The 14,674-nt window shown below is 39.9% G+C and overlaps 1 protein-coding gene across 1 annotated transcript; it reads right to left on the bottom strand.

The window, feature by feature from the left end:
• Positions 1-3,644: 3,644 nt before the first annotated feature.
• ankrd13a (ankyrin repeat domain 13A) lies at positions 3,645-14,346 on the bottom strand. Its single transcript, XM_028997048.1, has 15 exons — positions 14,048-14,346; positions 13,281-13,422; positions 12,273-12,397; positions 12,160-12,205; positions 11,941-12,084; positions 11,571-11,760; positions 11,420-11,486; positions 11,246-11,327; positions 10,556-10,617; positions 8,401-8,531; positions 7,816-7,973; positions 7,600-7,734; positions 7,259-7,419; positions 6,218-6,282; positions 3,645-5,282 (listed from the first exon to the last, which is right to left on the bottom strand). The coding sequence occupies exons 1-15, from the start codon at positions 14,144-14,146 to the stop codon at positions 5,084-5,086; spliced, it is 1,806 nt and encodes a 601-aa protein (XP_028852881.1). The 5' UTR covers positions 14,147-14,346; the 3' UTR covers positions 3,645-5,083.
• Between the last annotated feature and the right edge of the window lie 328 nt (positions 14,347-14,674).

Below are 14,674 nucleotides of genomic sequence, written 5' to 3'. Positions count from 1 at the left end.
TGTGTTTGAGGCAGAGCTGTTACATTGAGGTATCATGATTCATACATGATTCTCCATACTTTATATATGATTAAGCTCTTTCACAATGAGAGATTTGTGATCACTAAAAATTCATAATTTATAAAGTGTATGTTCTAGATAATGGGGCAGTAGACTGAAATTGTATTTTTTACATACTTATCCAAACCTGGAATAAGTCAAATTCAATACAGTCAAATTCCACTTTCCTTATTCCTGTGCATGATAAATAATCCCAGAGCATGTTTCTGCCTGCCATGCCTGATGCATTTATACTTGATGGCAACTGCCATAGTGTTTCCAGGGGTGCTTCACCGCAGTCTCTTAATTAACATGTTGTTTTGCATCAAACCGTTCCACTTGTAAGCCATGAATGCATGAATGGAAAACAGAAAGGACAGGTTGAAATATTTTAATGAGATGTTTTATTAAAGAGCAGTGCCTCAATCACCGGCCTTGTTGTAGCCAGCATGGCTAAAAACGCCGACAGGCGCCCGCTATCAGTGTCAGGGAAGATAAAGGGGCTAATATAATCCACTTTTTGAGCAGTGTGCCTGATCAAAGGCCTTTGAGCAAGCTGCAGAAGCTCAGCAGACACATGAAAGGACAGTGGCCTGAATGGCTTCTCATTATGTGCATTGGCGAGTGGCCGTTTCTGCTTACAGCACAGATGCAAGCAGTTAGTTCATACCGCATCGATTAAATAGCAGCATGAATTGATGCTATGATTTAAAAAAAAAAAAAAAAAAAAAAAAAAGGACTTCAGACTGCAGTTTGAAAAGCAAAATATAAATAAAATAATCTGGTCTTGAAACCGTGAACTAATATTCCCTGAGACAGATCCCAGGAAGCATTAATGCGGGAAGAAAAATGACTCTGTGCCAGTCACGGACCCCGACTCTCCACAATATGAGTTCAATACACAGTTATGCATCCCCCCAGATATAAAACACAAGGCATAGATCTGCATAACCTGTTTAACACACAATCACTGTCCACTGTGTGGCCTTATCACAAACTCACAGGCTTTTACGGCTGTGGCAGGTGGGTGCAGGATGGATGAGACCTCATTTCCAACTCTGTACAATGGGGAGATGCTCTCCAAGACCACTTACTGCTACAGGAAGAACAGTGCTCTATAGAAGATGCATGGTTTACCAGAGCCTTGTTTCCCCTTTGTCAGAAAACACAAGATATTTGCTTATACAGTAAGCGTAAATCTAAATATTTCAATTTCATGAGCAATGTAAAATAATGCATTTTAGTGTAAATACTGGAGTACTGCAGGTACTCAGCACTCTTGTACTCACACTAGGAAAATGAGTGGATGACCGCAGCAGCATCTGTTTTTGATGCATCAGTGCTTGAAGCGTGCATGGTCAGTGGCACTTGTCTAAAATCAAGATCAAACCTTCAATTTTGATAATAGCAATCACACCGGAAGCCAGTAAAAACGGAGTCGAAGTGACTCAACCTTTCTGTTGTGTGAACAGACAGAAGAGCAGAGAATTGTCAGACATCCATCTTCAGAGATTCAAGAAGTTTACAACACGTGGCACTCTAGCTAATTTCCCTGGACATGGACAGAAGAGAAAAATTAATAAAAGACCTGCAACACAGTATAGACCGAATGGTGGATAAATAATCCCAATCATCTCCTGCAGACTCAGTGTGTTTTTATTGATCGACATCTGAATAAAATTAAATACTACGGCAGGAGACCAGAGAGCAGGAGCAGAGTTTGCCTAAATGTCCTCTCCCTTCTGGGAGAACGTTTCTGGACAGATGATTTTTTTTTGGCAAAGCGCATCATTCCACTGGTTATAGGAAACCTACAAAGGAGCCTACAAAGAAAATACGACGATACAGTAATTTGCAATTAAAGTGAACAAAAATAAGCACAAAAATAAAAACATTTCCAATGTATTTCAGCCCTGCCACAAAAGGACCTGTTGAGATCATTTCTGTGATCCTCTTGTTAACATAAGTGAGAAAGGCTTTAAAAGGAGGCGGATGCTTGAAATAAATGTTCTTCCTCTGTTAACCATGGTAAAAACATATGCAGTCATCACTGCATTGCACAGGCAAGGATATATCTGCTGATAAGATTGCACCTAAATCAACATGTTATTCGATCATCAAAATCACAGCCATGAATAAAGATAGAGGTACAAAACATCCTGAACAGCAATAATAGTTTGTTGAACAAGGCCTATTGCAGCATGATGGAGCACCGTGCCATAAGGCCAAAGTGATAACTAAATGTCTCTGGGAACAAAATGTTGAAATGTACGGTCTATGGCATGGAAACTCCACGAAATTTAATCAAATTGAAAACTTGTGGTCAAGAGGCAGGTGGACAAACAAATACCCACAAATTCTGACAAACACTAAGCACTGATTATGAAGGAATGGGTCACCATCAGTCAGGATTTGGCCCAAAAGCATGATTGACAGCATGACAGGGCGAATTGCAGAGCCTTTGAAACTTATAAAATGCTTGAAATTATACTTCAATAAACCACAGAAAACCCTCACAAAAATATCTAAAAACACTGAAGCAGCAAACTTTGTTAAAACCGGTATTTGTCTCATTCTCAAAACATTTGGCCATGACTGTAGAAGGAACTCTTCAAATCTGAGAGACTTTGAGTTTACAGAAGAAGAGGGGTAGAAAATTCCAATTCCAATGTGTCACAAGATCGTTAATTAATATTTGTTCCCCAAATATTCAGCTGGTAATAATTTTGTCCAATTATTGTGCAAAGTTTTGTGTGAAATTGGTTTGGCACATTAAGGAAATTCACATGTGCTTTGGAATTGCAGCAATTATCTGGAAAAATAGAGGTACTGAATGCCATTGTTTTTTTTAACCAGAATTTTTAAAGCATGGCAGTAAAGCAACTGGAGTCAGTAAACTGGACAAAACAAGCTACTAAAGATGTGAATATCTAGTGATATGATAGGGGGGGGGGGTCATGACCTCCCTGCAAATTACACCTATGGACGACACTATGAAAACAAGCATGTGAGCCAATATCCCTCACCTCTACTGGGTTGCCAAGCCATTCACATCCTGTATTTTTCCATATGGTTTGAACAGCCCTGTTTTAGATTACGTGGACTTTATCTGGAGCAGGAGGATGGAAAAATTTGGAGGCAGCTCATGGCTCACCTGACGTTACCCCCTAATGGACAATCCATGGAGTGGTTCTGCTAGTTAATGATACCAGTAGATACTTCAAATTGGTCAGAGCTGTTTTAGCAGCATGAGCATATCCTGGCAGATCATTTTAATGTAGTGGCTATCTGCTGTCTGGATTTAGATGCAGTAAAAGTCTTTGCAAATGCTGGACCATACAGCAAAGGGAATTAAGTACTTGTGATTATGAAGGATCACAGAAGAGACGAGGGTATAATCCCTCCTTAACTGAATATAGAGCTCCATTTAGACTGCAGATTCCTCCTACACTAGATGAACAATAGCAGCATATGGCCACAGTAATATCCAGAATGAGCCTAACTGGGTGAACGGAAACTGTAATGAACCTGCACAGATGGGAGAACTGGAATAAAGGGATGACTACAGGTGGTGTCTAAATTTAGACAGAAATTTTTAAAAATTCTTAAAAAAAAAAAGTCATATTTATTTAAATGTGATTTCAGACAGAATCGTTTTTTTGTATTTCAATTTTAAAATGTTTGACTGATATAGCATGTAACATCATCATTTTTAAAACCCCATGCCTGCTTTTCATGAACGTTATCCACATCAGAACACTGCCATCTACTGCTCAAGACACAAAACACACTCATTTCAGATAAGCATACACAAAGCCATAGCTAAAATAGAAATAAAGTGCGTTTAATTTAAGAAAAGCCCATGTCTGAATTAACAATTTTCACATAACACTTATTTAACATGCCAGCTCAGCTGCAAGCGCAGTCAGCCATGCAAACATTAGTCTAAATCTGGGACTTCAAAAAATATATAATAATAATAATCTGTTTTCTCTACAGACTGTTTATTAAACCTCTGTAAATAAAAAAAAGAATGTATCTTCAAATCTGGGGGACATACTCCCTCCATACGAGTTAAAAACCAGAGATGTTAGGTGGATCAAGGATGTACAGATCACAGCAAATCAGAAGCTAAGGTCCACTCATTTCTCAGTGGGTTTGGGTCATTAAGTTCCACAGTCAGTATGAACCTTAACTTCTCACCCGGGGGTTGGGGTGGGTCAGGGAGGTTCCATGCCATTTCATATTAAATGACCAATTACATGAAGAGTCTCAGAGTGGCACTTTTACAATTATGCTTATTAATACTGACAGTCACTTTCCATTAATCCCTGAAAAAACTGAAACCAAATCTATACTACTAGTCTGAGGAACACGGAACTATTGAAGAAAGTGTGTCTGATTGGAGAGGCACGGAGGCAATGTGTACTAAAAAATAGACCTTGGCTGACTGACATCCTGAGAGATGACTAGTATCTGCACCGGGGATTCGTCTGGAAGAGGGTTAAAATGGAGTTCTTCTTAAAAAGATACACAGGACAAGAACATTTAATGCTCCGTAATGCTACTAGTAGGTTCTTAATCTTTCCCTCAGATTCTGGGAAGAAACAACATACTGTGGAAAATTAGAACCCTGAGATCTTTTGCATTCAAAATCTACACCCTAAAACACTAAACTTAAACATTACTTCCTTACGCTCAGGCAGACATGAACACAATTTCACCACAAACAGTTATTTCAAGAGTCTTTTTTGTGGTAGTCTGAAGCCATGGCCTTCCACTGTCAAATCCCATTTGGAAAAGTCCAGATTGAGATCTGTGCGTCTTCAGGAGTGAAAAGTGGTTAGAAATTCCAAAAAATAGACTTTTACAGTTGTACCTTAGAAAAAAAATGATTTTAAGAATCATTTCAATCTTCAAAGTGTTACCCTATCTTTCACAGGATTAATGTTAATCTGTGGCCAATGGGAAAACAAGAAATTAAGATTATGGCAAAATCACTCCCTTTTCACCCAGCCTTGCTGGAAAATGTTTGGTTTCCTTTTTACTTCTCAGTAAGGGAGAGCTGCAGTATTCTCTCCAGCTCCTCCTCTTCCTCCTTCTGACGGCGCTCCTCCTCTTCCTGGGCCTGGACTGAGAGCTCCATGGCCAGTCGCAGGTCAGTGTCTGGGCTGGACACTGAGGTGGAGCTGGCAGGGCTGGTGTCCCCAAACTCAACAAGGACACCTTCACATGAGATAGTCCTAGAGAAGAGAAGGATTATTCCTAGATCAGTGAGACCAAGAGGGAACAGTGTTTGACTCTCCTTGTTAATAATATTAATCACAAAAACCATGCAAAATATTGTGAAATTATTGTTATCCACAGATACTGCCTTTTTACTTCCATCTAAACTCTTTTAATCTACATGCTTATGGAAATGGTTCGTTTTCATTATTGAAATGCTATTCTACTCTATAATAAGAAGGTATGGTTTTACTCTAATTACTCTGAACAAGCTACCTGGTTAGTTGTAATAATAATAAAAAAAAATATTAAGTTCACTTGACTGTTTAATGTTAGTCAGGAATGACAGAAATCGATGGCAAGTAAACATTACGGTTTTTTAATTCTGAATGCTTTGATTTGTTCCAATGAGTAGAGGAGCCTCATGCCACAAATGCCAGAAAAAAAAACGCAGACATCTCACTGATTTATCTTAAAACATAACATGCAGAAATATGGAACAACTGATGGGACGCATCGTGATGAATCAATAATCGATGCATTGAAAATTGTAATCAAATCAAATTGTGAAACCAGTGAAGGTCCACACATCTAAAGACAGAAATAGGCTTGCTGTGAGCTATGTATGCGTATTCGTACACAGTTGCATTGTTAAAGTTTAAAGTGATAGACTTGCGTCTGTACTGTAGTGTGTACTCCTTACCACCAAGAGTCAGTGTCAAGGCCGCAATCCATAATAAATGAATGAATGCCAGTATCTTATATTAATCATCTGTTGAGTGCAGATCTCAGCCCCTATAAAATTACCGGTATTGCATCCACATGTACATAGTTAACAGCAAGTATATTTCTGTGCTAAACACACCGACCAAATGTGCTCCTGTAAGCAGCCTTCTCTCAGGAACCCCTACTCATACAGAACCTTACATAAAAACAAAAGATAACAAGATACCCATCACTTTGGCTGCTCCTCATGGCTTCCATTGGCAGTCCATTGGCATCTCCCCACATTGGTTCCTACCAGAGACACAAAGCGTTATCCCAATAACAGCAACTCAGGTACCATCGTTTTTAAAAGGTCCCCTATTACGACATTTTTTTTTTGCATTTATATAGGTCTTAGTGGTCCCCTAATACTATATCTGATGTCTCTTTCTCATTCTGCCAAGGAACCTGATAAAGGAGTCCTGAGTTATCACAGCAGAAGCCACTTAAGCATGGTGTCTCAGGACTCCATTAAAAGCAGGTCAACAGCACTCAGCAGGTGCTGCTGCATTAAAGTGGACACTGAACCCTACCTTTGTGTTTGCTCTTTATGTTCCTTTTTTCCTTTATGTTCCTATGTTTACTTATGTTCGTTTCTGTTTCCATTTCTGGCCATCATGCCTGTTTACTTTGCTGTTAATAAAGAAAAATTTCTGTGCCTCCTTCTCCCTACAACCCCAAGACATGACACCGTGGTGCAAAATTACAGCCGTTTTTAGCGAGGAGGAGAGCAGCCTACAGAAGTTAGCAGGCATTTGCAGAAATTACTTAATCAACAGCATTCACCAATTTTTGGTGCAGACAGGAAGTAGTGTCTGCTTTTCTCCAGAAAAAAAATGAAATTAACACACTGTTTTTACAGAGTCTCACATGATGAAAGTAAAAAAAAACACACGTGTGCTCATTGTCACATCCAATCACTCAGCAACTGCAATGCTTTGCACGTTTGGAAGCCATGATGGTTGGTGGAGTTATTCTCTGTACAAAGCATACGAAATGGGAGGTAATCTTTCCCCTTGTGACGTTATAAGGGGACAAATTCCAGATCCGACTCTCTGTGCTGCTGCTCTCTGAACAGCGAAGCAGAATGGCCAAAGCACTCTTTACACCTATTGCCATTTCTAGCCACTGCAGGACCACAGACAGGCTAGGGGTATTTAATGTTAAATAATCTCACAATAAGAAATGTTCATCATAGGGGACCTTTAAATATGAACCAGTGTCTGACCTGCCCTGATCCTCCACTGGACTCCAGCAGGCTCTGATGGATGGCATACTGTAGCAGCTCCTCATCATGGCTGGAAATGGGCGTGTGGCGATTCCCACCCCGCTGTCTGTAGTGTGGGGGTACCATAAAGACCGAAGGGCACACACGGAAAGGTGCAGCACCTGAACAAATAGTGAAGAGATAAGAAGTCTGAGCTACGGTCACATTTTAACTTTGATATTGCCCCTGCTCTCCACACATGAATGTCGTTGTAGTTTTGAGTTGTTCAGCGTCACACTATAAATGATTCAAAATGTTTTTAGAATGAAAAATTGTTCCTTTAAGGGTCAGATGTCATTTACCTGTGGCCTCAGCTTTGTCCTCTGAGGGTGTGCTTGCAGCAGAGGAGGGGACAGGCTGATGTAGCTCCTCTGTGCTGCACTTGTTCACACTGCCAAACGTTATGCGAGCGTAGAGCACATGGAACAGTGGGATTTCTGTCGGAATTTGATAGTAAATACAGTGTATCACATACATACACACACAGAATTTACATAAAACAGTAAAACCACAAGTACCGATTTTCACAGGGAACCCTGGGGGAAACCTGAGGGTCAGAAAGTCGTGCAGGCGGGCAAAGTGGCTGCTGGTCCGTGCCATGAGTTGTATGATGGGGGTTACCTGCTCCACCAGGGAAAGCGGGTGCTCCTCACTCATCCACAGAGTGCCCTTAAATCTGCCACCAAGCAAAGCTGTCAGATGAGGTCTTTCACTTTATGCATGTATAATTTACTCAAAAAGTCCATGGGTATGAAGCACCATATATATCACATACATATAAATCACAAAGTCCCCTTGAATTTCATTCCACATTGTTTAGTCACTGCTTCATATGACAGGCTTTTGCTGAATGAAAGCTATTATATCATCGTGGAAAAAAAATGAGACATTCTCAGTAATAGAAAAATGATGAAAAGTCAGTCACTCCAGGTATGGCCGTACTGTCATATCAAAACTGGTTTGATCTACTAAACACTGATCTTTACAGCTCACCAGTGATGGCATCTCAACCTACAGAATCACACTAAAAAGAGTACAGCAAAACAGTAAATACAATGATGATTACTATTACAAGGATGCTATGTGAAGTTCAAGGTTCCTACTTCTGTGTTCTGATGGTGAGCTCTATGGGTCGGCCAATGTCTCGATCCTGAAGATTGAAGTCTGGGTTGAAGTACTCCTCTGGTGTAATGGCTGTAGGGTTGTTGGCAGTAGCATATTCTAGAGTGAGGTCCTGAAAGATATTGAGGAAAGCAGTGGTAAAACCGCCATTAAACACTTCAAATGAAAAATGGAAAAATGTCACAATTTGAAAATTTTAACTGAATCTTCTTTGAATCTGCAGCTGAGTAGATATAATTTAGCTGGGGCAGACTATAGCTTAACTTATAGAGTTGAGTGCAAGAGTTTGAATCCCCGTTAGACCTTGGTTGAATGCCTAAGTTGATTATACAGTAAATATACAATTTAAATGTAAATATTATATATAAACGATGCAATATTAATTTATTTTAAATAATAATAACTGCAGTTTGGGCAAAAATGACTCATTTTTATGACTCATAATTAGTAATACTACTTAAGGGGATGCATTGCGGTCATTATTACATTTTGTATTTTTTGCTAGTTAGAAGTATTTTGAAAGTGAAAGTGACATGATTGTCATTGTGATACACTGCAGCACAGCACACAGTGCACACAAATGTGTCCTCTGCTTTTAACCATCACCCTGAGTGTGCAGTGGGCAGCCATGCCAGGAGCAGTGTGTGGGGATGGTGCTTTGCTCAGTGGCACCTTGGCGGATCGGGATTCGAACCGGCAACCTTATGATTATGGGGCCGCTTTTTAGAGCCTACTGCTCAGATCGTCCAGGCACAGCCCACACAGTAACCAAGCATTATTGCAGTTTACCATGTTACTATAGTATTATCATGGTTTAGGATATTACAGAATTCCCCCTATATCTACTTTCACTAAAAATATTTGCACCTTATTAATACAAACAAACAATTAATAATAAATACATGCAACACACTAAAATGCTATCAAAAGATTTGTTCAGATTTTTTTAAATAATGTTTTGGTTGTAGCCTTCTTTTTTATAATTAAATATACATTGCTCAAAAAAATAAAGGGAACACATAACTAAAACATCCTATATCTGAATGAACTTTGATGTAATGACCTTAAAACAATTTTAAATGTCTCAGTAGTGTGTGTGGTCTCTATGTGCCTGTATGGCTTCCCTACAATGCCTGTCACATCTGTCACATGTGCTCATTGTGAACCTGCTTTCATCTGTGAAAAGCAATGGCGAATTTGCCAATTTGGCCATAAGGGCTGCACCATTTTGGCCAAAATGATAACCACAATATTTTTTTCAATATTCTAATCATGATTATTAATATGATTAGTAATTATTTTAGGTAAAACATTTTATTGCACTGTCTATTTTAAACAAATAGTAAGTGAATATGTTTTTCAGATTTTTTTGCAATAAAAACCAGCCTGTCAACATTTTCTGGATTAAGAGATGATTAAAGGCAGGTCACTGTGAAAATACTTAATTTTAAAAAATATTTAATATGAAAGATGAACATCCATTTACCTGCTTGTTTGTTTTAAAAAATAAATAAATAAATAAATAAATAAATTTTTATATATATATATATATATATATATATATATATATATATATATATATATATATAGAGAGAGAGAGAGAGAGAGAGAGAGAGAGAGAGAGAGAACGGACCTGTTCTGTGTGTGTGTGTCTGTGTCTCTCTCTCTTATGAAATTGTGCATTGTTTCTTCGTTCACTCATTATTATAGCTGTAAATAGCCGCAAACGTCTGGCATTTTTGCTCATACCGCCAGAGAAGTGTGATTAAATGAGCTTGGAACTCCAACCATTGATGCATGTTAAGAGGCTGAATGCGACATCTAGTGTACATATCTATTACAGTTGCCATCTTTTGCAACCCTAAATGAGGGACATTTTCTTGCAGCAGCTCTGTCACAATTTAAGGTTGCTGGTCTGCACCTGCTGAAACACTCATTTCTTGGGGATGTCTTTCAATTTGTTGTTTCCACATTTCGTTTTTAATTTGAAGCATTTACAAATACTAAAAATACATATTTTTGTATTACACTTTTTGTCACTTCAGAGTGAGGGGATGCAAACCTATGCATTCAACTGTTTATCTATGCATCACTGCTAAACATATTTTAATTTCTAAAGGCGGACTGTGTTCTTACCCCCTGTGCACTGATATGTTGCTCTACTGTTCCAAGGAGGGATTCCAGTATGTTCCGCTGGCCTGTTCAAGAAGTAGAGCTTGTTACAATGTTACATGTTTCTTTTTAAGGGCTTCTGAATTTCTAAGTGAAGTGATTGTCATTGTGAAACGCTGCATCACATCAAAATGCACATCCTCTGCATTTAACCATCATCCTTGGTGAGCAGTGGGCAGCCATGAAAGGCGCCCGGGGAGCAGTGTGTGGTGCTTTGCTCAGTGGAACCTTGACGACTCAGGATTCAAACCAACAACCTTCCAATAACGGAGCCGCTTCCATACTTGCTAGGCCACCACTGCCCCTGCATAACCCAACTGATTGGCAGCAATTGAGAAGTGCTCAACCAATCGTTGTTTCACAGCTAATAAACTAAAATATAGTGCAACAGGAAGGGATCCCAGCGGGAAGAAATTACAGATGCAGAGACATTTAAGATGAAAAGACAGCTTTATGTAGATCGACCTCAGATGTGAGCTACAAAAACTAAAATAATTTTTCTGAAACAGCCATAGCCCAACAGGAACAGGAAATTGGGTGTAGGTCTGACATTAAATATATTTTTATGCCATATCACCCAGCCTTAGCTATAACAGAGCATAAATTAATTACATTGACACACTCCCTAGTAGTGTCAACCCTGCAGAGCTGTACCTTTTATTCTGGCCTTCTCTTCATCTGTAAGGTGCTCAGTCCTGGTCCGGATTACCACATTCACATTATTAACAGAAAAGACCTTTAACAAACAAAAAAAAAAGTCCACAAATCAGCAGAGAGCTTTTTCTTAAGCGCAAAGCAGCTGGAAGGGTCAGCGGGAAAGGACCTCACCTTAGCCTCAAACCCATTAACCTCTTCTGTCCTGTCAGATCTCCAACCCCAAACGCCAGACTTTAATCTGTCCACAAAAAACCAGGAATCTCAGGTCACATTCCAGAAAGAAAGAAGAAGGATGCACCTCAACATGCAGAGCCATGCTCACCTTTCAAAAGCAATGTCTCTGGTATCCAAATAGGTGTTCACAATAGGTGTGGTCAATCTTTTCGCCACTTCCTGTTCAGCAGGTTGCATGGAATCAAGAGTCACGTCCTCGATCTCACGGGAAATATCGAATCGTTCAGTGTCCACAATTTCTTCATCGTGATTCACCTCCATGAACTCAGTGCAGTTGTCTGCAAAAGCATCAGAAAGCATTAAAATAACATATAATAGTTAAACAAAAGCACAAGAGCAAATCAAACACACGTATTTCATTATAATTAATGTGCTTGGTTTAAATATGCAAAAATTATAAATACATTCATACTTACAATGAAGATAGGACAACACTGATTTTAACCAAAGCCACTTACTATCTCCTCTAAATATATAGCTTCTTCTCCCTCTGATCCAAGTCATGTTCTCAAAACCAAGCAGTGTGGCATCGACTCGAAGACTGGCTCCACTCTTCCATATCTTGCACACATCACTGGGGCACACCCGAGACACCAAAGGAACTAGGGAAAAAACAATACTCAAATGGAGATGCAGATATTTCCACACATGGATAATATAGCAAGCTGTAAACTTACTCCAACTAGTGAATTCCCACTTCATTTCTAAGTAGAAATCTGGAGACTGAAATTTAGAACAGAATAAGCAGTTGGTGGAATACAGGAATGATATAGTGTAACACTGGAAAGACCTCTCGGATCTTGGACAACAGCTCCGGCACTCCACCAAGAGCTGTGGAGGCTTTGAGGTAGTCCCGGCGTTGCAGAACCAGCTGCACCATCTCAGGATCTCCAGTACTGACTGCCTCCTGCAGCACTGCACACAGACCCACACACATCATATGCACATTAATCAAAATTATTCCTTGTGTCAACCTGGGAATAATTTCTCCATCCGAACGCATTGTAAAGTGTTCATAAATTGCTCATAAATTACACGTTTTGCTATAGAGGACATTTCAATTGGGAGTTATGAGAGAATAAAATGAAGGGAAACGGTGAAAAAGGAGATTAATGCTGCATGACACAGAATCGCCCCCAAAAGAGGAAGTAGCGTGCATGAAAGCTGTCAACCATCTATGGGTTCCTGCATTAAACTGTGCTTAGAACTACATCACTACATTATGTACACACTGTATAAGATTTAGATTTTTGGCCTATTTATTGTACTGCACATTGTTCATCTTTATACACTTATAGACCTATGTACATTCATACATATATTTATACTCAGTATATATATTTATTCATAAACAGTAAAAACATTCTCTTGTACAAATAACACTTACACACATCCTTGCACATTGTTTTTTTTTTTTTTTTTACTTTATACTGAGAGACACCATCTACCAGAATCAAATTCCTTGTATGTGCTTGCCAATAAACACGATTCTGATTACTACTAAATGTTTACTGGGTTTTTGGACATGATTACATGGTAACATGCTTGGTATGTAGATAATTCCTCCTCTACTACCTTCTCTTTCGACTGCTTAATATATACATTTCAGCTAATCCCTTCTAACACAACAAGTACACATGATCCCGGAAAGTTAATAAAAGAAGGTCAGTTTAGGCTTTAACGAAGATGTTTTGCATGCAAGGTGGAATGCATGATCTGATTACATCGAGCCCTTGTTACAGATTTTGGTTTCATATGTTCATGACGGCACATCTGAAGTGGCAGCCAGTGGAACAACCTGTCCAGTTGGTGCCGTTCTCTTTGGTGACTTCAGCTCCATGTCTCAGAAGGACCCGAACAGCCTCCACATGTCCCAGCGACACAGCCAGGTGCAGCGGAGTCCGTCCTCTGGGGTCCAACTCTTCCACATTATGCTGTGACTATCAAACACACACACCGGTGACACGGCTGATCACATACGCGCAGAATTGTCGAAAATTGATACAATAGACATTCATTGAAATGAATGTCCACTGATGCTCTAAACCATCAATGTAAAAAAGAGAATAGTGTGTGAAACTGTGGTGTATTACTGTTGTACAGTATTTGAAGAGGAGCCTGTGGAGGAGCCTGTGTGTTACCCCAACGAGTGGGTAACACACTCGCCTATGAACCAGAAGACCCAGGTTCAAATCCCACTTACTACCATTGTGTCCCTGAGCAAGACACTTAACGGGGAGACTGTCCCTGCAACTACTGATTGTAAGTCGCTCGGGCGTCTGATAAATGCTACAAATGTAAATGCAGATGGGCAGTGGGTTAGACTCGAGAAAGGTAGTCCACCCAGTCTTACACACGACATCTGTCACCTGCCGAGCAGGGTGATGCTCCTGCTTGATCAAATGCATGGCCATTCTCTTACATCCGAGCCACCAGGCTGTTGTATGGCCTTTTGCATCTGCCTGCCTGCTAGCAGGCTACGCGTGGAGGATGGGACATCGCATGCGATGGCTAGCTAAACCTGCTAACGTGACGCGAGAGATCGTCTGAGCCACACGCTCATACCGTGCTGAGTTCCTTTTCCAAACTCCTGTAATCATTGTCCCACACAAAGGAATGCAGTGGGTACTTCAGCCTGAAACTGTCGCTGGCGGCGGGTAACATCCTTTAAGTTCTCTCTTCTTCTTACTGTTTAGCGGGCGCCATCAAACAATACACAGAAGCTGCCACTGTGTGGGTAGAAAATGGATTAAAACAACCTCATCAGCACGTCTCAGAAACTGAATCCAAGTCGCCATAAAATCCACAAAGCTGACTTTCAAAATAAAACTTTTCAAAAACAAGGAAGTATCAGGGCGAGACCAATATCAAACAATGGGGGCTGACTGGAGAGGGTGAAATAAAGGCACGTTATTGGTCTACTTCAGTCGAGTCTCATAGCATTCTTTTATTTTAAACATAGATGGCTAGTGTATTTTTGTCAGATTTAGATCATTTACTAATATCGATTTAATTACTATCCAGTCGTAGACGCGACCATTTCTGTCACTTGTCGAGCAACCGGAATTAAAACAGCCGAGTGAGAGTGCGCATGCGCGCACGTTGTGTCGCTTCTGTTTCGGAATAAGAAGCTTGTCTGTTGTCCAAGTACGTTAACTCATGCAACATTGGTGGCCGTCGATGTCCATACAA

The sequence above is a fragment of the Denticeps clupeoides genome, chromosome 11 (genome assembly GCF_900700375.1).
Source record: "Denticeps clupeoides chromosome 11, fDenClu1.1, whole genome shotgun sequence".
NCBI lineage: Eukaryota > Metazoa > Chordata > Actinopteri > Clupeiformes > Denticipitidae > Denticeps > Denticeps clupeoides.
This window is presented reverse-complemented; position numbering and strand designations above follow the sequence as displayed.